The sequence below is a fragment of the Phyllostomus discolor genome, chromosome 9 (assembly GCF_004126475.2).
Source record: "Phyllostomus discolor isolate MPI-MPIP mPhyDis1 chromosome 9, mPhyDis1.pri.v3, whole genome shotgun sequence".
Classification (NCBI taxonomy): domain Eukaryota; kingdom Metazoa; phylum Chordata; class Mammalia; order Chiroptera; family Phyllostomidae; genus Phyllostomus; species Phyllostomus discolor.
In genome coordinates, this window is record NC_040911.2 from 58870938 (window position 1) to 58896854 (window position 25917).

At 42.1% G+C, this 25917-nt stretch overlaps 1 protein-coding gene across 5 annotated transcripts in view; it reads left to right on the top strand.

Annotated features, from left to right (window-relative positions):
* The first annotated feature begins 18186 nt into the window (after positions 1-18186).
* Positions 18187-25917, top strand: part of LOC114506660 (adipocyte plasma membrane associated protein) — a 35496-nt gene continuing 27765 nt past the window's right edge. For 3 of the 5 annotated variants that reach the window (XM_036009426.1, XM_028524460.2, XM_028524461.2), the window contains exon 1: positions 18199-18386. In XM_036009426.1, the coding sequence (XP_035865319.1) occupies positions 18295-18386 (92 nt within the window). In that variant the 5' untranslated portion in view covers positions 18199-18294. Of the gene's footprint in view, positions 18387-18429; positions 18465-25917 lie in introns of those variants that run through there. The other 2 variants (XM_028524459.2, XM_036009425.1) reach the window with 2 other exon arrangements.

Consider the following 25917-nt stretch of genomic DNA (forward strand, 5'->3'; position numbering starts at 1 on the left):
ATTCAATAAAAGCTCAAAGACTGCACCCCTCAATGCTGGTGTATCCCTCTAAACCATGCCCTTCTCCTTTGTTGGGGAGTGAATAAAATCTTTACTGTGGCCCTGGCTGGTGTAGCTCAGTGATGGCCTGTGAATCAAAGGGTTACCAGTTTGATTCCTAGTCAGGGCACATGCCTGGGATCTGAGCCAGGTCCCCACTAGGGGGTGAGTGATAGGCAATCACACATTGATGTCTCTCTTTCTCCCTTCTTGTCTCTCTAAAAAATAAATACATACAATATTTTTAAAAAATAAAAACAAACCTTTACTCTATACATTTTCCTCTTGTGAATTCTTTCAGAGCTGAAGTCACCAAACACCCATAGGGACAGTCTCTATTTCCCCCCCTTCTCCTGCTTCCTGAGACTAGCAGTGGGCAGCGGAAGCTTAACGTGAGCTAACCCCCTAACCCTGTCTCTGTGAGGTTTGGAAAAAGGATTCTAATCCTTCTCTGCCTCCCCAGACTCTGCAGGCAGCCTCCTCCTCCTCACCCATCTTTATGGTCAGCAATGGATAAAAGTCTCTCTGAATCTTGAGACAAAAACATCCTATCCATCTCTGGCACTGGGTCTATCGCTTTCCCATGGTTTCAGCTGGAAAGACTGCCTCCAACTGTATCCCTACTAGTTCAGTCTGTCATGGGGCTCAGGAACACCTAGCTTTGAGAAAGTTCTTCAAGGTTTGGTCTGGATCCCAGCTCTGGCCACAAATCTCTAGGTCCTTTGGGTTGGGGACATCCTTCTCAAACCTTCACCCATGATTTGTTCTCATCCCTGAGATATCCTTCCCTTTTCTTTTCACCATGGGCAATTCTCAAACTCTCAGAAGGACTCTCTATTGGGATGTCTAATTAAGAACTTGAAGGATCTGGGACTTACCAAAGTCAAGTCCAAGCACTTGATTTTTCTATTGCAATAAGGCCTGGCCTCAATACAAACTGGGTGACCAGGAAGTTGACCCACAGAAAACAAATACTATAGTTAAGATAGGTCTCTTAACTACAATATTATTTTCCAACTTGATCTTTACTGTCACTGTCTTGATCTGCTCCTTAGGTTTAGCTCCAAAAGGAGGAAAAAAGGTTTTAACCCTCAGTGGGGATTCTAGGTCTCTTTCTATAGGAGACTGATCTGCATGATGTGGGCCCAGCTTCCACTTGGAAAGGCCAGTCCAGAAAGCGAAGTCCGGTACTCAGGACAGACACCCATGGATGGGTTCTCTTGTGGGGAATCGGGTCTGCATTGTCCCTGGGCTGCTTTGAGATTTGCTTTTTGCTAAACTCCCACACCCTGAATTGAGGCAGCAAATGTTTACTGCATATCTTTAAAGTGACTTCCTAAAATCTATGTTAAGCTGTCCAAGGATGAGTGTAGCCAGTTCAGCCACTTTTCCCTTTGCATTTGCAAATATCCTTCTTCTGTGATGTGATGTGATGTGATTAATGCCATCTTCTCCTTTGTTCTCTGTAAAAGGTAATCACCTAAAGAGAACCTGTGCATAGTAAATGAGGACCATCCTCAATGTAATGTGCCCAGAAAAGCACTAATAGCTTGTCAAGGCAAAGGTCGGCATGCTCTCCTATTGAGAGAGTGGCTGTGCCATCCCTTTTCTTTCACAGAACTTGGTAGTCCGTGTGAATTTGTCTCATCTCATCCATAATGCCAGGGACCCCACGAGCCAGTGTCCACACCATCTTTCTCCTAAGTTTGCCTTTTCATTCAAATTTACCTCACTCTACCACCCCACCCGCACCCCAGTATTTGTTTTCCAGTTGATTGGCCCTCTAATCCTTTAAGGCCAGGCTTTTTAAATCAATATTACTCTGCAGGGGATGATGCTATTACATACCTGCCTAACTCAAGTCCTGCATTCAACTCCTGTTTGGAATTAGGCTTGGCTCCACTATGCCCATGGTATGTAATAACAAGTGTATAAAGAGAGAAATCTCACCCCTCTCTGAGACTGTAAAATACTATATTCTCCTCCTGGAGCCCTGGGAACTGCTAAATCCTGAGGAAAACTGGGCCTGCCTCTCAATGCAGGGAAAGAAAAGTGGCATTTTTAAGCTCAGTCTCCCCTGCCTCCCCCTTCAGATTGGGTATCTCTTGGCCATTCCATTCCTGTTATAGTGAGCTGTCCCTTTCAGGAACCCTCTGAGCCTATGACACAACTCCCTCTACATGAGGTTGCTGCTGGATCAGAGGGAATTATTCAGGTCCCGGCTCCCTCTTCAATGTTAGACCTCTCCCAAACTGAGGTCAGATTTGGCAGTTTTTTGGTAAATTTGGCTAAATTTACAAAGGAGTTTGAATATCCCACCCTCTCATATGGCATACTTATGAGTGTTTGGGGACTGCCAATGTGTACTTCTTAATCCCTTCACTTTACTGACTTAAGCTCCCATTTATCTCTAGCAACTGTCATCCTCCTTCACAGTAAGATTATATACAAATGGTAGAGATAATTATCCAGGCTATTTTTAAATCAGAACCTGTCTCCTTCCAAGTAGGAAATGTTATGGGTCAACATAGTATATTTTTTACCAGTCAAATCTGCCCTGATTTGTTTGGTGCGGGTGGACTTTCTTTAAGCCAATGATGCCCAAATATGTTTTTTCCAGAATGTATTTAGGACTGCATGAACCAGATACTGTAAAAATGGGAAAATAATGATTTTAAAGGAACTTCCCAAGAGGAAACTAATCTTCAGACTAACTGAAAATTTGCTAACCACATTTTCTTCATTATTAACTTCCATGAAATCCTGAGGGATAGCTTAACAGGGTACCTACTCTACTCAGAGTAGCCCAGAACAGCCCAGAGATTTATAGGAAGACCTCTAACTCTCAGCTTGCTGCATATCTGTCTCTCTGTAGACAGAGAACCAGTCCACGGTGCCTCAAGACTCCCCTTTTCGGCTTCATACTCACCAGTTGGGAGGAATTTGACCATGACTCCCTCAAGAAAGAGGCTATTCTCCTTTTGTAACACAACCTGGTCTCAATATAAAGTGGATAATGAGGAGGGTTGGCCAGTCAATGACACCACTAATTTCAGTGCTATCTTGCAACTGGGCTTGTTTTACTATTCCCACAGGAATCTGACAGAGGTTCCATACATTTAGGCCTTTATGGCCCTCAAAGATGACCTAAGGTTTATGCTCTCAGTAAACTGAAAAATATACCCAAGTGGGGAAAAAACATATCAAATATGGGTAAATGAATTTGACAGTCTTTTCAGACATTTGAATGACTACTCAAATGTCAAGGATTTGAAAGTAACTCTTTTGTAAGGGGGTTGGTGGTGTAAGATGTGAAAGAATTCATAAAGAGAAGAAGATGTAGAAAGTAAAGCTTGTATTCACTTTCTAAGAAAGAAGTGGGGTATGTTGTGGAGAGATAAGCTAACATTGAGAGTTGGGGCTTTGGGCATTTACTGGATTATAATTGGATTAAAAATGGTGGGAGGTTACTGTTGTGAGGCTCCTGGGCTATTGAGGGCCATTTTAACCGGGAGGCTGCAGTATGTTCCAATGTTATCTTCTGCCTGTGGCTGTAGGGAGTCATTGGTTAGTCACCTTCTATTCTTGCTTTCCAGTAATTTCCAGTCCTGAGGACAAGCTCAAAAGAGTAAAATGACAGTCATGATATAAGAAAAAACAAGTTTTCTTACATCTGGAACATGAAAAGATTTAAAATTAGCAATATTTTTAACAAAGTCATAAGAATAACAATTATCTTTAGTTCATTCAGTCCCATATAACCTATTTTGTTGGTCTTAATTAATTGCTAGCATTTCCATGAAACCAGTTATTTTAGGGGTGTTATAAATCTTCATTTACTTTAAAGATATGACCTACTTAGATACCTGTAATTTAGAGTAAGTTAGAGTCCTTTTCAGGAACCTATCCAAAGATACATTTGCAAGTGCATTAGAGTAAAATGGTGACTGTTTAAAAATGACCAAATTTCAAATAACATGCTTATAGAGATGAAAAAAATGCAATTAATAAAAAACTTTGCCTCTTTGTAAAATATATTTTAAGATAGCAATTTCTTTTTTAAAAATATTTTTTATTTATTTATTTTTAGAGAGGGAAGGGAGGGGGAGGGGGAGAGAGAGAGAGACAGAGAGAGAGAGAGAGGAACATCAATGTGCTGTTGCTGGGGGTTCTGGCCTGCAACCCAGGAATGTACCCTGGCTGGGAATCGAACCTGGGACACTTTGGTTCCCAGCCTGCACTCAATCCACTGAGCTACGCCAGCCAGGGCTTAGATAGCAATTTCTTGATAAGAAAAGTTACTATTAAATGACACAAAAGAATAATATAAAGTCCACATTTTTAGATTTAACACATTATCTTGATATATTTAAATACATAACTATATGCAAGGTTTTAAAACACTGTACGGGACTTACTGGAAGTGTGCATTGAGCATTAGAAACAATTCATAAATTCTCAATGTGTGGGTTACAAATACTAAGGGTACCACTGCTTCACGTCCCTGTAAGGAGCCATCAGTCTTGATTTGTCCAGTGTCAGTGACAGGATACCTGTTACCCCTGAGAGCTCCTTATTTGAACTTGATTCTGAATCTTTGCAAGTTCCTCCCTGAGGCAGGTTGAAATTTCTAGAAAACATTTTGATAAAATATATGAATACAAATAAAAGAGTTATTATTATTCTGTTTGACAAAGCTTCCCCAGTAATTTTGAGCATATTAAACAGGCCTAATTACTTAGGCCTTCTTATATAGAAGTTCAAAAACTTCTTATGTAACAAAAAAACAAATCCTTGAGGTATTCCAGGGGTCCATTGGAATAATTCAAAGTCACTTCTCAGTTTTTAAATTTAAACTTTGGGAAGGTTGTCATTTTTAACCAATAGATTCTAACATAAACTTTTTGTAAAACAACACATTTTGGGGAGGTAGTAGCCCCAAAAGACATTAATTAAACTTAAAACCAGGTTTAATATCAAATATTTTGTCCAGAACATAGAATCCTGCTTAATTTATATAAGTAATTTGTATCTTTAAGCCAATAAAATATTACACCCTACTTATGTCATCCAGAGGCAGAAAATTCACCAGATGTAGTACACTAAGACATACCATATAAAGACTACATGCATGAAAACGAACACATAAAGACCACACACATAATTTGAATTACTAATTATTGTATAGAAAGCATATTTTTCTTATTTGCTTTTGACAACCTTTAGACAACTAAAAAAGGGATGGAAGTTCCTAAAGACCAAGCAAGGAGACCTGTTGAGACTCTCAATAAAAGCTTTAAGGACTGTTAATGAGTGGTAGAAATAAAGAAAGTCTTGGCTCCAATTCAAGGAACTGAGCAGCAAGAAAGAGCCTGGGCAGGGCTACTTGACCCTCAGAACTATACCCGGTCAGAAACCTGGTAACAGAAGATATATGCTCCAGATTGAGAACTGGGAATTAGGGTCCACGACAGCAGAGAAATACAAAAAGATAGATTTTTCTACCCATTTGAGAGAGCTACACTGGCAGAGAAAAAGAAAGCATGTTTGTGAGTGAAAACCCATTTGACTGATAGATGTGTTTACCTCATGCCCTCAGGGTGGCCCTACCAATGACAAGGGCACCAAACAAAGACGAAGGAATGGGTCCCTTCAGACATCATGGGTGGTTGGTTCCTGACTTACTAGACCAGGTGTCACCTGTGGACAGTTGTGTAGGGTGATTCCATGATCAGAGGGCAGCCTTACCTTCTATCTTGGCATTGACAAAATACATCTTGATGAAGGATTTATTCCACGGCTGACAGGTAGGTTACCCCACACTGATTAGGGGAAAGGAAAGTGTAATAAAAACAACTCCAGGTACCATCCGAGTCATCAAAGAATGTTACCAGAGGGAAATTAGGTGGAAAAGGAGTACTAGAGCCTGAGTTTTCTTTTTCACAAATTTAAAAATTTCACAATTTTCACAAACTTTTCTGCAATTTTAACAAACTTTTATATCCCTTTAGAAATAACCATCTTTAGGATAACTAATTTTTAATCCCTGTCCTTCAAAATTTCATCTCCATTCCTTATGACTTTTATTACTAAAACCATACAAATTTTTCCAACTTCATATGAATTTTTAACTTTTAGAAATTTTAATTTCCAATAATGACTAAAAAGTAAGCAACCAGTATATCCTAGATTGACTTTCATGAGCATATCTAATGACCTTTAGAAACATAGGTCCTTCTCCTGGCCAACCCACTCTTACTTTCAAGAAATACACTTCTGGGACTTCCGGCCAAGATGGAGGCATAGATAGACACACTGTACCTCCTCGCACAACCAAAAGAAAGACAACAAATTTAAAAACAAAAACCAACCAGAACTGACAGAAAATTGAGCTGTATGGGAGTCTGACAGACAACCAAGGAGTTAAAAAAGAAACATTCATCCAGACCACTAGGAGGGGCAGAGATGGGCAGCCAGGTGGAGAGGATTTAAGGCAAGGCAAGGCAGTGGCTTGGGGACTGGGCAGTCTCAAATTAACATGCAGATAAACTGGGAGGAACAACTGGGGAGGGATATAGACCAAGCAACCCAGGGTTCCAGTGCAGAGAAATAAAGCCCCAAAGCCTCTGACTGAAAACACCTTGGGGTTTGAGGCAGCAGCAGGAGAAAGTCCCAGTCTCACAGGAGTTTGTTGGAGAGACCCACAGGGTCCTAGAGTGTACACAAACCCGCCCACACAGGAATCAGCACCAGAAGAGCCCAATTTGATTGTGCTTAGTGGGGGAAGTGACTGAAAACTGGCAGAAAGTGCAGCAAGCAGCACTGTTCCCTCTAGAACCCCTCCCCCCACACAGAGTCACGACACAGCTACGTGGGTTGCCCTGCTCTGGTGAAAACCTAAGGCTCCACCTCTTACTATGTAATAGCTCCTTGGACACACAAAAAGATGGCCCAAATGAAGGAACAGATCAAAGCTCCAGAAAAAAATACAACTAAGTGAGGAAGAGATAGCCAACTTATCAGATGCACAGTTCAAAACACTGGTTATCAGAATGCTCATAGAATTGGTTGAGTACAGTCACAAATTAGAGGGAAAAAATGAAGGCTATGCTAAGTGAAACAAAGGAAAATGTACAGGGAACCAATAGTGATGGGAAGGAAACTGGGACCCAAATCAACAGTGTGGACCAGAAGGAAGAAAGAAACATCCAACCAGAAAAGAATGAAGAGACAATTCAAAAAAAATGAGGAGAGGCTTAGGAACCACCAGGACATCTTTAAACGTTCCAACATTCAAATCATAGGGGTGCCAGAAGGAGAAGAGGAAGAGCAACAAATTGAAAACTTATCTGAACAAGTAATGAAGGAGAAAGTCCCTAATCTGGGAAAAGAAATAGACTTCCAGGAAGTCTAGGAACTCAGAGAGTCCCAAAGAAGTTGGACCCAAGGAGGAACATACCAAGGTACATCATAATTACATTACCTAAGATAAAAGATAAGGAGAAAATCTTAAAAGCAGCAAGAGGAAAGAAGACAGTTACCTACAAAGGAGTTCCCATAACACTACCAGCTGATTTCTCAAAAGAAACCTTAAAGGCAAGAAGGGGCTGGAAAGAAGTATTCCAAGTCATGAAAGGCAAGGACCTACATCTAAGATTACTCTATCCAGCAAAATTTTCATTTAGAATGGAAGGGCAGATAAAGTGCCTCTCAGATAGGCTCAAATCAAAGGAATTCATCATCACCCAACCCTTATTATGTGAAATGTTAAAGGGACTTAGAAGAAGAAGATTAAAAATATGAATAGTAAAATGACAACAAACTCACAGCTGTTAACAACCAAACCTTGTTGTTAACAAGGTTTGTTTTGTTTTAAAAACAAAAACAAAAACAAACTAAGCAAACAACTAGAACAAGAACAGAACCACAGAAATGGAGATCACATGGAGAGTTATCAGCAGGGAGGAGGAGGGGGGAATGGGGAAAAGGTACAGAGAATAAGTAGCATAAATGGTAAGTAGAAAATAGGGAGGTTAAGAATAGTATAGGAAATGTAGAAGCCAAAGAACTTAGTATGACCCATGGACATGAACTAAAGGGGGGGAATGTGGGTGTGAGGGGGTGTGCAGGGTGGAGGGGAGTGAAGGGGGGAAAATGGGACATCTGTAATAGCATAATCAATAAAATATATAATAAAATACTTGAGATTAAAAATAAAATATACATAAGGAAGAGAAAAAGGATGATTATTTTTCCATTTTTTTCCAGTTTCTGGTTCATTTAGTTCTAAATATGTTCTGGAGAAATATATTTGGGCAACATTGTTTTCACGAAAGTCTCACCTTATTATGGGACAAACTCCATTCTTGTTGCTAATAGAGTAAAGAATTACAGATCAGCAAGCCTATTACCATACGCGCAAAAAGTATTAATGCTAAGTTCTAATGGGAAAACTAAAGCAAGGGTGGCAAGCAGCAGGGTTTCAAAGAACAAGGTGACCAGAAGCTGGGTGACCAGAGAGAAGTGGGCAGAGGCCAGGTGGCCAGGGGTCCCTGTGTGGCAAGAGAAAGCCAAGAGAGTGAGTCCTTTTTTCTAAGGACTTAGAGTTGGCAGGTTGGGTGTGAGGAAGTTACATATTGATTGAAAGGTAAAGGTGGTGCCAGCTTCCCTCCCCCCCATGCAGACATTACTACCAAACATAGATATGTATGGAGGTTGTTAGCTCGAATCCTTATCTCACTCCAAACTCCATTTGTTCATTTTGCATACATGATGGAAGGCAGGCAATTAACCAAAGTTGTCTTATGGGTTTTTTCTTTGGGCACCATGGAATTCCTTCCAGGCCTTGGGATGAATATATAGTCTTAAGGTTTTCTTTTTCCCAGGTAGTGGAGATGATAAACACAGACTTTCAAGGGCTCGCCGCACATGCACTATCATAGTTTTATTTATATTGTTCAGAATGCCTGGCAATCTTATTTAACCAGGCTCAGGACTGCTGAGTTAGGTGGTGAGACATGTCTTCCTTTGCTTCCAGCCTCCTGTATTGTTCTTTCTTGGATTGTAATGGTGAGGACCCTACTTTTATTTTTCCTCTGGCTGCTCATTCCTAGCTGTTACATAACAATCCTACCAAGTAAATTGGGACAGGTTTGATTGGTAAAAATATATATTGCCCCATAATATTTCCTAGTTGGCAGGAAACAGATTCTGATTTAAAAACTGACTGGATAATTATCTCTACCATTTGTATAGAAACTTAATCTGAGGGAGGGTGACAGTTGCAAGAGATAAACTAAGTGAGTAAAGTGAAGGGATTAAGAAGTACAAATTGGCAGTCCCCGGTCACAAGTATGCCATATGAGAGGGTGGGATATTCAAACTCCTTTGTAAATTTGGCCAAGTTTACCAAAAAACTGCCAAGTCTGACCTCAATTTGGGAGAGGTCTGACATTGAAGAGGGAGCCTGGACCCAAATAATTCCTTCTGATCCAGCAATCTCATGTAGAGGGAGTTGGGTCACAGGTTTAGGGGGTTCCTGGAATGGTCAGGAGAACCCAAATCTGAAGGAAGGACAGGCAGATAGGTCCAAGGAAGACAAATGGGAAGAATAGCTGGAGGAGGTGTTAAAGAGTCAGGTCTAGGGGTAGAAAAGTGGCTTGAGTTTAAAAATGGCCGCTCTTTTTGCTGCATTGAGAGGCAGTCCCTGCCCCCACCTCCTCCCCAGGATTTAGCAGCTCCTAGGTCTTTAGGAGAATTTAGAGTGTTTTACAATCTGGAAGGGGGGATGGTGGTGAGATTTTCTCCCTCTTTGTATCCTTGTGTTTACTTAAGTGGGCACAGTGGAACCAAACCTAATTTCAAAAGGGAGTTGAATGTAGGACTGGGGTTAGTCAGCTAAGAAATAGCATTACCCCCTGCTGGGTAACATTGATTAAAAGAGCCTGGCCTTAAGGGATTAGAGTGCTGCTCAGCTGGAAAACAAATAAAGCAATTAATCTGTAGGAAGATAGACAGTAGTGGGGGTAGAAGGGATGGTAAAGTGAGGCAAATTTGAGTGAAAAGGCACAGGTAGGAGAAAGGGGCTTGGAATCTGTGTCCTGGGTGTTGGACTTCTCTCCTTGGAGCACAGTGGCTCAGATATCACCTTGACTGTTTGCAGTTCTCCTGGGGTACAAAGGTGGAATTGTGTGGTTTCCTGGAGTCAGGGTGGGTCACAGTGAAACCAGAAAAGACACTGGAGTTTGGGCTGCCTGTCACTACCAAACCCAATAAGCAGAGACAGGGATTGAATCTCTATGAGAGCTTTATTTAGATGGTCGGTGATCTGAGAAGATGGCGAGTTCATACCCTAACAGACCATCTTAAATTCCATTTTAAAACGGCCATTTTTATAAGGAGAACAAAGTGTAGGTTTGGAATTCAGGGAAAAGTTAATTGGATTAAAAAAACAACTTCAGCATTCTTACCCTGGGCAGTGGTCTTTACTGGGTGGTGGTGGTCTCACCCTTGTGTTCAATGGCTCAGGTATCATCTTGCTTGCTTGCAGTCCTCCTGAGGAACAAAGGTGGAACTGCTTATGGTCTCCTAGAGTTAGGGTGGGTCATACCTTCAGTTCCTGGAACAAAAGCTTTTACATGCATTGATTGCTAAGCTCATTAGTTATTACTTAAACTAAAATTTTCCAAGTCTTAAGTCTCCTACCAATAGCTTCAGTTCCTGAAACTAACACAGGCAGCATGAATAAGAAACTAGGAAAATTCCCGGGCAAGTACAATGGGGGAACTGAGACAAGAAAATTAAATAAGACTAAACAGTTTGAGCAATTTATAGCAAGCTCGTGAATTTCTAGACCTTATCTCCCCTAACCAAGGACAATTCAAAACCAGAAAAGGCAGTGTTCATGCTGCTTGTCACCTACCAGACCCAATAAGCAGAGACAGGGATTGAATCTTTATGGACCCTTTATTCAGATGACTGGTGATCTGAGCAGATGGTGGGTTTGTACCCTAACAGGCTATCTTAAATTACATTTTAAAATGGCCCATTTTATAAGAACAAAGTATAGATAAGGGGTTTAGAACGCAGGGAAAAGTTAACTGGATTAAAAAAACTGCAGCATTCTCCACCTAGGTTGTGGCCTTCAGCTGTGCCCCAGGTGGTCTTTAGCTGTGTCCTGAGCTGTGGTGGTCTCATTCTGGAGTACAAGGGCTCAGATACCATCTTGCTTGCTTGCTGTCCTCCTGTAGAACTAAAGTGGAACTGCTTATGGTCTCCTGGAGTCAAAGTGGGTTATATCTTCAGTTCCTGAAACAATAGCTTTTTTTTACATACATTGATTACTAAGCTTATTAGCTATTACCTGAAACTAAAAACTTTCCAACATTTGCATCCCCTATCAAATTGGGAGTAAATGTTTTATACCTCCTCTCCCTAACCAGAGAATACATAACTTCCCTGGCCATAAACCTCAGGCCTCTGGGAAGAGAGGAAGAGGAATTCTAAAAAAGGGGCCAGCTTGGGAGGAAGCTGCAGACTTCCCTTTAAGCTACCCCTCCCAAGAGAAACAGCATGTTTGTGCTCCCCACTAGGAATCCCCCAACAAATTCCTATATTTCCCCTATATAAACTTGCTTCTCAAAGCTTAAAGTAAGGTGGATGTTAGGGTTTTTATCCACCATCTTCTTAGATTGCTAGTCTTTGATATTAATAAAAATCTAATTATAATTCAATCCCTGTCTCTGCTTTTTGGCTAAGCTGTGACAGGCAGCATGAGTCCAGGGACCCAGGCACCCTCTGGTTTCACTACTGCCAAGTCACAGCTCCTCAGGGTCCCAGCCCAGAGCAGGATTGTTTTATCATGGTTTTGCCTAAAGTTCCCCTAACTTCTTTCAGCCCAGAACTGCCTCCCAGATGTTTCCTGTTGGCAGACAGTCCTTCAGGTTGGTGGTGGAGGTGATTCTCTAACCCAAGGACACTGGTCTCAAGTCCTATCCCTCCTGCAAATTGGAATGCTATATATACTTCCCTATTTCCTCTTTAAGCAGCAGTGCTCAACTTTGGCTTTTAAAAGTACCTGGGGGCATTTAAAGCTGTGATGCTGGAGCCCTATTCCTAATCAATTACATGGGAATTTCTTCAGTGTGACCCAGGCATCAGCATAGTTTAAAGCTTGCCAGATGATTGTAATGTAGAGTCAAAGTTGAGAACCACTATCTTAAAGTTCAGCACTGGGGGTTACATAATTCATGATGATCAATTGAAGTATTTGCCAGTGTTGCATAACATACATTCATTGTTACTTTCATGTAATGCCTGAGTCTAGTCACTGCCACTGTGAGGGTCACAATACTCCTGTTATTGTGTCTACCACTGAGACAGTCTTCCTGGTACATCTGGTTTAAGAGGAAGCAAACTGGAAAAGCAACCCCATGAACCAGCAGGGGTAGGAGGAAGTACTCATCTGCTTAGTGTTGTCTCTAAGGAGGTGAAGAGCCAGAGGGGAAGAATCCTACTCTCAATAAACCTAGAGGTAGAAAAGGAAAAAGAAAGTGGAATGTTGGCTGTCCTATATAGTATTAACAAACCAGTAAGTACTGAAAAAACCATTGGAATAGTTAGTCTGCCAGTTTCTCTTGCAATAGGGTAAGTACCAGTAAGTACTCAGAAAACCATTGGAATAGTTAGTCTGCCAATTTCTCTTGCAATAGGGTAAAATTTTCTGTTTAAGAGCCACCAACTGGGAAACCCTGAGTTGTCTAGTCTCCCTGCTCCTGCAAAGCCAAATTTCTGCTAAGTAGCCTTCTGAACAGACACACCTAGGGCCAATGCCTTTCCTGAAGGACACCACCTCACCCAACCACGCATATCTTTATTTCTGAGAGTCAAGGAAACCTTTAATGGTCACAGGTGTGTGTATGTTTATTCAAAATGACAGAGCAAAAATAGGCCAAAGAAAAACAATTTATTCCTTCAAGAAATGGTTTCTGGCTGTAATGAAACATACAATTAGTCAGTGACTCGTGTCAACCACGAAATGTCAGTTTGAGTCCCAAGGGAACAAGAGATAAGTGAAGTTAGTTCACTTTTCAAGGGAGATGACAACGATGAACATCACGCCTGTGGCAGACATTGACTGCTGAATGTCTTTCCTACTGAGCACCTTTTCCTATCGAGTCTCTGTTGACCTTAAGTCTTTAGGGGTATTGAGGACTTTTCCTCTCATCAGCTTATTTATAATCCTTACCTTTACTCCTGCCTGCTTTTCATTGGGGCTAACATCATTTCATGTGACAGTTCTGTCCTACTCATGACGACAGTGTGTCTAGTCTGCTCTCCTGGAGCCCATTGAATGATTAGTGGGCCATTGGATTCTGTCCTCCAACACAGATAATCAACCAGGCATGGGTACCTCACTGAGGTTGGAAACCTCAGATTCTCAGTACAGGAATCAGGAGTTTGGACAAAGAAACTGGTGAAGTAGAATACTTGAAATGGGCAGTTGTGGAGAGCTGTGCTTGAGGCAATAATTTTATGCCACAGGCATTCTCAAGCTGAGAATGTTAGCATATTCAAAGGAAAGTGTTCAGGTACAAGCATCCATTGTCAGCTGACAATGGCCTAGATGCACATGGGATTGTTTTCATCATGCAACAAAAAGCCCAGGTATAGGTGGTTGTTAGCAGTTGCTCAGCAGCTCAATAGTTCACCCCACCAAGGACCTCGGATTTTCTGTGCTCAGCATGTCCTTTAGACAACCACCAACTCTCAAATGTCTCCTGCAGTCATACATTACTGCTGCCAATCTATGCAAAACTTGGAGTTCAGGGCAGGAGAAGAAAGGGCAGGGACAGCACCGTCTCTCCTTTTCATTAGAAAAGCAAGAACTTCTGGAGAAGTAAAAAGAATTCCTAGATTTCTCATTTTATCTCACAGCCAGAACATTGCCTGTGACGACCTTAGCTTCAAGAGCTAGAAAAGTGACAATGTATCTTTTCCAGCTCAAGATTGGAGGGTGGCAAAAGAGAAAAAGGCCAGCCAAACAACAGGGCTTACACAGAATCATGGAGGGGATGCAGAAATAGCACACCATGAGGCACCAGTGGGTGGAGAGGAACTTTGCTTCTGTTTGTCCAGGTCTTTGTTCCAGTGTCTGTGAGGCCTGGTTGTACTTTCTGCATTGAGTCCATAAGATATCTTCACATCCTTTCTATAGATCCCTTCCTCATCTTCAACTTATTTATGGTTTTCTCTTTCTGGCAACTGAGTAATCCCTAAAATTGTTTTCTTACTGTGAACTAACTAGTCTACATCCTCTAACTTTGTACTCTCCACGGTCCTCCTTAGCTGAAACCAGAGCTTCACATCACACCACAAACACTTATAAAACCCTAGGCTAAGCAGGCCAATTTTCCTCCTGCTCTCCCTGATCTGAAGGCAGGAAGGACTTGGCCCTTTTCTGCTCTTCTTTGCTTCTTTCAGACAAATCTTTCTTGATTAGGCAAAACTTGATCTACACTGATCATCACTCTCTTGTTGACCAATCCCTGGGTATGCTACACTTCCCTCTTAGACTGTTTATTGTCATTTATCATCCCCTCAACTAGCCCATGATAATCTTACTCATCCAAGGCCTGTGTTCACAGGTCACTTCCTCCAAGAAGCCTTCTCTGGCCACTTTCAATTAATGGGACTTGTTTCTCCTGGCCTATAAGGCACTCTGTAGTTCTTTTGTGGCAACACTTTATATTGGTTATGCTTATTTCCCCTCTCAGACTGAAATATTCTTGCACATTGACTCATATTATTTTACCTTTGTTTTGTCACAGTACTTGGCTGAGCACTTGGAAGGCTTTCAGGAGATATTTGTAGAAGAAATAGAAACAACATGGGGTTGGGAAAAAGCAATGGACTGAAAAAAGGTGTGCTTCTAGTTTTAGCTGTGAGGCACACTTTTGGTTGCATGCCCAGCATCATTGCTTCTAAGCTGGTAGAACCCTGAGTTTATTGAGATAAATGTCCTCCATGTGGGCCAGTGTTTCAGTGGAAGTGGGTCTCATCCCCAGTCTTAGGGTGTGGTGGGTGGGGGTGGGGCATAGGTTCTGGTTCGTCTAACCTAGTGGTTCTCAACAGGGGCTATTTTGGCCTCTCAGGGGACACACTTGTCTATATTATTGATTGTCATGACTACATGGGATGCTATTAGAACCTAGAGGGTGGAGGTCAGTGATACTGCATCTTACAATGCACAGGAAAGGTTCTCCCCTGCAGACCCCCATCAAAAAACTATCTGGCCCAAAATGTCGACAGTGTTGAGGTTGAGAAACCTGGTCTAAATAATTGCAGAGGTTCCACCTTACTGCCAATAATTGGGCGGCAGTTAGGCTAGAGAGTGGGGTGAGGGGACTGAGAACTAAAACCACAACTAACAAAATGGACCTCTCCATGACTCACAAACAGAAACTCATGTTACTAAACTGTGCCTAAGGATTAGTGATCTAAGCTTAGACCATTGAACTCATTTAGCTCATTCAGACCCTGTGCTCTAAGATAAAGATCACTGACTCCTTCCAGAGACTCTCCTAGTTTACAAATCTTGACCTATCCCTGCCAAGATGATCTGTGACTACCTCGAGTCCCCAAATCCCAAGAGGACCCTTCCATAACTCCACTGCTTTGAGGAGCCTCACAGGGCCTCTGCTGCATTCCTTTGTTGTAGGAAGTTTAATAAAACTAACTTGTTATTTTTTATTGAGGAATAATTGATATACACATTGTATTAGTTTTAGTTGTATAATACAATGGTTTGATATTTGTATATATTGTGAAAGGATCACAAATTTAGTTAACATCTGTCACCACACATTGTTACAGATTGTTGTCATGAGGACTAAGATCTATTCTCTTAACAACTTTCAAATATGCAATACAGTATTATTAACCGGTCACTATACTATCTATTAACATTATTACCATATTTTTTACAAATATGTTCCTGGTTGCTTTTTGTTGGAGAGCTTTAACACTGGGCATAGAATATAAATAATTCCAATGCAGTGGGCTATGTTCCATACTTCAGTCATGTTCGTGCCTTAGAAACAAAATGTTCTATGTGAGAAATTAAGGGAATAATGATTTTCAGCAATGATACTTGAAGTAGGTCCTGAATAATGAAATATTTTTGGCTAAGTGGAGCCATTATCACCGGGAGAAGGGATAATATGAATAAAGGCAGGGAGGCATAGGATTACAAATAGCAGCAATACTGAGTGTTTGAAACATGGGAGTCAGGGAAGGAAGGATAATCCAGACAGGCAGGGAGGGCCAGATCATGCAGTACTGTCAAAAGCTTCCCTGATATATTGGTTTTATTCAACAGGGAATGAAGTAAAGTGTTGCCAGTTATAACCCGGGATCCCTGAAGATCTAGATTTATAGAACTTTTCACTTCCCTCATGTTGGTTCTTCATCATCTCTTCTTACGGTAGTGTCACCTGGGATTCTAGTGCCATCTAGCACTAAGAAAGAGGAGGGCACATTTCCATCAGGAAAGCCTTCAAGTGCAATCAGTGAATTAGTTCTTACTATTTAATTTCAAATAGGCCTTTTCTAGAGATGATACACAGTAACAGGACTTGGTTTCCTTTGCCTGGGAATCCTACTCCCTGCTCCCTTCACCAAAATCCTATTCATTTTTTCAGCTCTTTCAGGTGTAAAATGCTCTGTTATTCCTTTATTACACTTAAAAATTTACATTTATTATGGTGAGCTGATTAAAGTTGTCTCTCTCCTTAAATTTCCATAACTGAGCAAGTTTGTGGTTTGCTCATCATCATGTTCCAGCATTTAGAAATTATACCTAGCTCACCAAATTAAAGGACAAATCGATGATTATTTCATGTTTTCTTAGAGCATACTTATTGTTATTTATACCCCATGTTATTACTTGGGTAACCTTTTGATTTGTCAAACTAATTTTTTTTTTTAATATCCATAGCTGAAAGTCTTTTTGTAAGTAAGGTTTTATTGAGCCAAAGATGTTAGGCAGTATGGCTCGGCAGAAAAGAGCCTGTCTGTGGTCCCAGAGTTTTACAAGCATTTTAATACATCAAGTAGGGGTACGGGAGAAGTAAGATGTCTGAAAGAATTTATCTAAGCTATAGGCAAAGCAGTAGGCAAGGTGGAAGGGGTCTAGCTTTGGGACAGTTGCCAAGTTGGAATATAAAGAAATGTCCGCCGCTGTAGACTGGTTGCGGGCAGCAGTCCGACAAATCCTGTGCCAACAGGTGGGACTCCTGAAGTTATATGCTGCCTGGCTAAAATAACCTGTGGAAATAGCCACCTTGAAATTAATCCTAAATTCCAACAGGCAAAACAGGAATGTAGTAAGTGTTTTTGTTAAGTGGTCAGCAGACAACAGACTGTCTCTTTCACTCTCCTGCTGTAATTTAATTTAGAATTGTTTTTTTAGCACTTTTTATAAACTTTATCAAACATCTGTTGTAACCATCACAAAAAAGACTTAACACGCAAATTCTGGCCTTAACCAAAGAGACATTTTCTAGCCTGTTTTCCTCTTAACCGGACATGTTCAAAGTATAATTTTTAGGTAGGCATTGTTACACTGCTGTACCTCTAAGAGTATAGTCTCACATTTTAAAAAAAGATTTATTTATTTTTAGGGAGAGGGGAAGGAAGGAAGAAAGAGGGAGAGAAACATTAATGTGTGGTTGCCTCTCACACGCCCCTAACTGGGAAGCGTGCCATAACCCATGCATGTACCCTGACTGGGAATCCAACAGGCAACTCTTCGGTTCCCAGACGGGCACTCAATCCACTGAGGCACACTAGCCACGGCACATAATGTTGCTTTTTACGCTGCCTGTAGAAACCCAGGTCTTTGTCATTCTAACAGCACTATCCTCTTTACCAACACAAACCACCAGCACTGCCGAGGTGCAAAACAATTACTGTCGTTCACCATCACAAGAGAATGAAATTAAAGCAGGCAGCAAAGAAGCAGGCCAAAGGCACTCACTTAAACGGAGCCGCTTCCAAGCCCTGCGCCCAACCCTGGGGAGCCCAGGGCTCACGGAGGAACGCCCGGGAGCCTGCCCGCGACGCTGCCGGAAGGGACGTGGTCACGTCACTTCCGCTCGCGGGGGGTGGGGGTGAAGGGGCGGTGTGCGGCCATTCTCGGTGTTCCCGTTTCTCCGTTTTGGTATTTGCGGGTCGGGCGGCACTGGTAGTCGCAGAATGAGCGAGGCGGACGGACTACGGCAGCGCCGGCCCCTGCGGCCGCGTGTCGTCACTGATGACCGGCAGATCCCGGGGACCAAGGACTGCAGGTAGGCCCGGCCCCCAGACTTTGTCCTCGAGCAGCGGGGCCGACCGCAAGGCAGGACGATGGCACTAATAGCAACCGGGTATATGCGGTCCCGACGCGCGGCATGCGCCCTGTCGTTTAACACCCTTAGCAAAACTCATTTTACAGGGAAGAAACAGGCTCTGTTCCAGCTGATGGCACCTACCAGATCCTGGAGGCTTTGCGCAGCTCTGCGCCCAATCGCGGCGTTATTCCCGGCTCTAGGTCCCGAGGCCTCCTCGCGTCGCACCTGCCCCTCCTGCTCCAGCTTCCAGAGCGGTGGTTTCCTCGCTTTCCCTTTCCATACTCGCTGGCCTTCTTGTTGGCCTACCATACATGTCCCCGGGTAGAGCCATCTAGCCACTACCCTACCTTCCGGGTTCCGCGCTCGCACAGTCCTGGAGGGAGGTCTGAAAAGATGGTTCGGGGCGCGGCTGGATATTCCAGCTAAGAACTGGCTTCTGCACTTGGTCCCCTCTTTCTGAGCAGGACCAGTCCTCGCTGCGGTTTTCCCGAAAGAGTAGCGAACAGAGAAGTGACTTTGTTAGGCAATTTTCGTGAGAATTCAGCCTTGCTGATTTTTCCTAATACGGACCGAGAAGCAGAGGAAACTGTAGTTGTTGATGCCTAATGAAAGAAATCTCAGGTTTTTGGCCTTTGCTTCTGTCAGCCTTCCAGAATTTAAGTATGCTCTGTTTTGATAGATAAAAACTGAAGCATGATCCTTAGTCATCTATTTTAATGTAAAATACTTAAACTTCTGTTTTTAATTTTGCGTCCTGAGTCTCATAACTTGGGGAGAACCAAGTGGCCTTATATAGAACAAGTTCAAAGTTGTGGAACTGATTGACTTATAAGTTGATATAAATATAAATATTTATTGGTGTGGCAAGGGATATGGTAGATACTGAATGAGGGACAGTTTTTGCCAGGGCAGACTGAATTTTGAATTTATTCACCAATGATAATAAGGAACACTTTGAAGGAGAGATATAACAGAAAGGAGTGTTTTGGTTTAGAAAGGTGATTTGCAGAGAAGACTTTCTGGTAATATCTGGCTCCTTGGCTCAAACCATCCTATTTGCCCTGGACTCAGAAACTTCCAAGGATGCAGGCCTTTCAGTGCCAATCTTGGCAGACCAGGGCAAATTGGTCACCCTGTTGACTGTGGATGTTGATTGTGAAGTCATCCTCTGATGATGACTGAGGAGCCTTTTAGAATGGTCATGCAAGAACTAGCAGTGCTTTACTATAGAAACCATAGAGACAAGGCATGCAATGTACACTTTTACATGAGAAATGTAAGCTGGCCCTTACATGAAAGTGCAGCTAGCCCTGAGATCTCTGTGAGGTGCAGTGTTGAAAACCAAGGCATATAGCTCCTGAGGGCACTTACTGGATACGCCCAAGTCTCACCTGGGCTCCTCTGACACTCCTGGCCCTGCTGCAGAGGGGCAGAGTTAAATAAATTGTTTTTCAGTTTCCCTGTGGGGATTTCTGACTTAATGGCAGGGTAAATTGGATGTTCCAAAGTTGTCTGCTGATGGTCTTTTCCATTGTACCTTTTTTACATTGTGTTCATCTAAGATACTTTTTTTAAGATTTATTTTATTTAAAAAATATATTTTATTGATTATGCTATTACAGTTGTCCCAATTTTACCCCCTTTGCCTTCTACCTGGTACCCCCCATTCTCTCTGTCAGTAACCCCCATCCCTTTAGTTCATGTCCATGGGTCAGACACATAAGTTGTTTGGCTACTCCATTTCCTGTATACTGTTCTTAACATCTCCCTGTTTATTCTGTAACTACAAATTTGTAGTTCTTAATCCCTGCACCTTTTCCCCCATTCTTCCCTTTCCCCCTCTCAACTAGTAACCCTCCAAATGGTCTCCCTATCTGTGATTCTGTTTCTGTTCTGTTTGCTTAGTTTGCTTTTTACATTCAATTGTTGATAGTTGGGAATTTATTGCCATTTTAATGTTCATAGTTTTGCTCTTCCTTTTCTTAAATAAGTCCCTTTAACATTTTATATAATAGTGGCTTGGTGATGATGAACTCCTTTAGTTTTACCTTGCCTAGGAAGCACTTTATCTGCCCTTCCATTCTAAATGATAGTTTTTCTGGATAGAGTAATCTAGGTTGTAGGTCCTTGCTTTTCATCACTTTAAAAGCTTCTTGCCAGTCCCTTCTAGCCTGCAAAGTTTCTTTTGAGAAATTAGCTGACAGTCTTATGGGAACTCCTTTGTAGGTAACCATCTGCTTTTCTCTTGCTGCTTTTAAGATTCTTTATCTTTAATCTTTGGCAATTTATTTATTTATTTATTTTCAAGATTTTATTTGTTTATTTTTAGAGAGAGGAAGGGCTGGAGAAGGAAAGAAACATCAATCTAATGCTAAAATGAAGACATCTATAGTCTAGGAGCCCCACTATAGTTGCCTCTTGCTCATCAGGGACTCTCTGCCAGGGACCTGGCCTGCAACCCAGGCATTGTGTCCTAATTGGGAATTGAACTGGTGACCCCTCAGTTTGCACGCTGGCACTCGATCTACTGAGTCACACCAGCTAGGCCTAACCTTTGGCATTTTAATTATGACATGTCTTGGTGTAGTCCTTTTTGTGTCCATCTTGTTTGGGACTCTGTACTTCTAGGACTTGTATGTCTATCTCCTTTGCCAAATTAGGGAGATTTTCTTTTATTATTTTTTCAAGTAAGTTTTCAGCCCTGGCTGGTGTGTCTCAGTGGATTGAGTGCCAGCCTGTGAACCAAAGGGTTGCTGGTTCAGTTCCCAGTCAGGGCACATGCCTGGGTTGTAGGCCAGGTGCCCAGTAGGGGGACGTGTGAGAGGCCACCACACATTAATGTTTCTCTCCCTCTTTCTCCCTCCCTTCCCCTCTGTAAAAATAAATAAATAAAATCTTTAAAAAGAAAGTTTTCATTTCTTGTTGTTTCTCTTCCCCTTCTGTCACCTCTATCATTTGAATGTTGGTATGTTTGAAGTTGTCCCAGAGGTTCCTTAGCCTGTCCTCGTGTTTTTGGATTGTTTTCTTGCTGTTCTGGTAGGATTTTTTTCATTCCTTCCAAATTATTGATTTGATTTTTGGCTTCATCTACTTCACTGTTCTTTCCCTGTAAATTGTTCTTTATTTCAGTTAGTGAATTAGTTGTTTCTGACTGATCTTTTTTATGCTCTTCAGGGCCTCACTAAGTTCCTTGAGCATTCTCATAATCAGTGTTTTCAACTCTGCATCTGACAGATTGCTTATCTCCATTTTGTTTACTTCTTTTTCTGGAGTTTTGTTCTGTTCTTTTGGGCCGTATTTCTTTGTCTTTCTAATCTTGGCAGCCACCCTATATTTGTTTCTATGTATTAGGTAGAACTGTTTCACTCCCTGTCTTAGTAGCGTGGCATATTGTAGAAAATTGCACTGGTAAATTGGGTGTGGTACAGCAGGGGTGTCAAACTCATTTTCACCGGGGGCCACATCAGCCTTGTGGTTGCCTTCAAAGGGCTGAAATAATTTAAGGACTGTATAAATGTAACTACTCCTTAACTGTTAAGGAGTTGAAATTACATTTGGCCCTTTGAATATCTGTTTAATGCCCACAAATAACTGTTTAGGACTGAAAACTGAATGCATTGAGAATTTAACAGCTGCTTTTTCAATAGTTTTTTAAAGGATTTTAGAGTAATTAAAAACCTCTACTAGGTCAATTTTATTTTTTCCTTTTTAAGACTGAAGAGTAAGGGAAGCAGTGTGGAGGAACAGATGGGGCTGCCATAAATTCATAAGGTCATGAGGATTTAGGAATCTGGAATTTTCTTCTCAGCCCTTTCCCTGCCCTGGTATATGTTTTCAAGTGGCTCCTTTAATTTCTTAGTTATTCTCAATGCTAAAATGAAGACATCTATAGTCTAGGAGCCCCCCCACTATAGAGGAATGTGAAAATGAGCAAATTGAAGGTGCATTCACTTAAAAAGGTGGACTTTGTTGCTGTTTGACTTTTTCAGTTTCCAGAGATCATTTGACACCTGCAGTTCTTGTCCTCTATGCATTTGGGGCTTACAGGTTTCCCACAAAAATCACAGGTTGTTTTTACTCTCATAGGGTCTGTTGGTCAGGACTTTAGTCCATGACTGAAGACTCTGATGTCCTGTGTACAGAAGGAGTTTGAGAATGCCCTTCATATTTGGTTGGTGAAAGTAAAGGATTTTGTAGATTGTGGTTGAGACAACAGTAGTTGCATCACTGTGATTGTTTGCTTGCCTTTAGAGACTGTGGGAAATTTCAGGGTACAGATGTCCTCAAGAGGCGAGCATCACCCGGGGCTCTTGAGGAGATTGGGGCAAACAAGTTGATTTCCCAGACTGTACCTGGGAAGGAAGTTGTTAGCTTTCCTGAATGTGTTAGCACAGATTGGGAAGGGGATTGTGATGGGCTTTGTCAGTGAAAATGGTTAGGGATAAATGGAGTATCTTTTATTTAAGTTACCATAATGCAGGTGTGCAGAGAAAAGGGGCACACATGGAGGAAAGGCAGAATTGTAGTTTACTATGAGTTTGCAGGAACTGCAATGAGATGGGCCTGTCAAAAAGTTAATGAACCTGGGGATAAAATAAGTGTGTTTAGAGCATGGGTACAGAAACCACTGCAAGGAACTATGCACCACACAGTCAGGGATACAATTGCTCCAGGGAGCTGCAAGTCCTGGAACCTACCACTTACTGAGAGCTTTTTATGTTCCAGGCTCTGGTCTTAGCATCAGTCACATTGGTTCTTGTACTAGCTTGATGTGGTGCTGTCTGTAGCAAGTGTGGGGCTGGGGAGAGCAGAGTTGTGTGCATATGTGAAGAGTGGTAACCCTTGTGAGGCTGTCCTGAAACTTTGGGTTTCATAGGGTCAGATCTATTGCTTTTTCCAGAGAGGCCAGAAACCACATTTTTCTTTGAAATCCCTTATTTTTCAGTTTGGGCAACTAAAACCATTTTGTGGAGTGATAGTTTATGGTTTAGACTAGACCTTTGCCTTGAGTTGTGGGCATCACATTTTATGGAAGACTTTGGCAAACTCTGAAACAACCAGAAAAGAGAATGTTCTGCAAACCCCACCATTTGAGAAGCTCTAGTAGGACTGGGGACACTGCCTGGAGACCATAGAACTGAGGGTGTTGTGACTTCAGGCATCAGATCTAGGGAGGGCTGTCTAGGAGGGCAAGAATTTGGTGCTCCTAAGGGCAGAACTGCAACCAGTCAGTGCAAGCAAGGGGAAAATGTGTTTCTCAGAACATGTTGCATGAGAACATGTGGGCAGACAAGGTCCCTGAGTCAAAGAATTAGGGAAATACTCTGTGTATGTTCTGGCCTTCTGGATGTTGACCATGCACACTGGTAGGCACTTTCCTGGTCTTCAGAGCTGTGTGGGATATGCCCCTGGCAATGGGCCTGACAGGTCTAGCAGCTTCCCTTCATTCACTCTGCCTCATACTCTCTGTTTGGGTCATTTTGCCTCTGTGGTCAAGTCTTAAAGCATGTATCCTTCACTTATGTGCCAAGTGCTTGTTGAGTCCAGCTGTGTTTCCTTTGCCTGTGTTGCTTTGCCCCAGATATTTGATTTCTCTCAGCTTCATTGAATTTCTCTATTCTGAGGTCATCTGCTTTGACCTCTGTGTGTGGCCAGCTCTCCCCATCACTCTACCCCCGACCCTACTGTATTGTTCTTCATTGTACTTGTTACTGTCTGGTGTTTGCTTATTTATACTAGAATACACAGAGGAGATCAGGAAACTGTATTTTGTTTATGGCTGTACTCTCAGGGCTTCATTTACTACCTGGCACATGTATGTAGGTGATTATTAAATGATTGCATATGAAGGAATATTAAGTTAAGTCTGCTGTCTGATGTCATGACCACTTGGCTATATGTAGCTATTTAAGTTTAAATTAATTAAAAAATGTTAATTAACTAAAATTAAAAATTCAGTTCCTCATTTGTGCTAGATAGGGAGTTTTAGGGGATTTTGAGGGAAAGGGATCAAGGAAAAAGATGACTGAGGTGGCAGTCACAGCACACAAGCTTTATTGGGTGACACTTTGACAGGTTTGCATGTGAAGGACAACAGGAGGGGTGCCACAGTCCTGAGGGGAGGAGGGCAAGGGAACTCTAGAAGAGAGGGGGAACAGAGAGAGGGCTCCCTGGTCAAGGTGAGTCTCTGGGTCAGAGAGCTCCAAGGATAGCACTGGCTGGGCAAGGCCATTTTATCAGTGGGCAACAGCTGTCAGGTGAACTTTCACAGAATGTGGAAAGCAGGCAGATGCTAAATGGCTGAAAATTTGCTTGTTTGGGCTAATTTTAAAAATAATTAGATTTGTAAAATTTGGAGTTTGGCACTGGTGGGCCTTTTGAGCTAATGGTTCTCACATCTTGCAGTGAAGAAATAAACAACCCAGGGGCCTGATACACATAGGTGGCCTTTGGATCATTTGTATAATACGTTAGCCCCATTTCAGGTGCTCTGTAGCCACACATGGCTAGTGGCTGCTATATTTCTGTCATTGCAGAAAGCTCCATCAGACAGCACTGCTCAAGGAGTTAAGGTGATATTTCTAAAACATGACCACAGAACTTTCCAATAGAGGCTAGCTGATGATAAGTGACTTGGGTGTTGATAGACTACTTTCACTGGGGAGGGAGTTAAATAAGGTTGGTGGTGTCTAGTTGCATATCAGAAACAACTGGAAAGCATAAAAGGAAAAAAGCTTCCAGGCCAATGCTGGACCTATCCAGTTAGAATCTCTGGGCCTTGTTTAAAGCTGCCCCAATCAAAGAATATACTTTCTGGGATCATTTCTATAGTTTGTTAAAGCTATAGAAATAGGTGGCAGTCAGGCCAATCATAGGCCTCAGTCATATGGTGAGTGGGATTTGGGTGAAGAAATTCACCTGCAGTGGTTTGGCTGGTTTTTGGGAAGTTAGGACTGGCATCAAGGTCCCCATATTTCTATCTGGATCTGGTTTATGCAGAAGAAGATTATCCTGTCAAAATCAAGCAAAACACTGCCCTTAAATTATTTGTTTTTTTAAGTGTATTGATTTTTAAAAAATATTTTATTTATTTATTTTTAGAGAGGGAAGGGAGGGAGGAAGAGAGAGAGAGAGAGAGAAACATCAATGTGCGGTTGCTGGGGGTCATGGCCTGCAACCCAGGCATGTGCCCTGACTGGGAATCGAACCTGCGACACTTTGGTTCGCAGCCCGCGCTCAATCCACTGAGCTACGCCAGCCAGGGCTTGATTTTGTTTTTTGATAGAAAAAGGATTATTGCCCTGGCTGGTGTGGTTCAGTTGGTTGGAGCATCGTCCCAGAAACAGAACGGTTGTGGGTTCAATTCCCAGTTAGGGCACATACCTAAGTTGTGGGTTCAGTCGGATCAGAGCATGCATGAGAGGCAGCCAATTGATGTTGCACTTTCTCATTGATGTTTCTTTCCTTCCCTTTCCCTCTCTCTAGAATC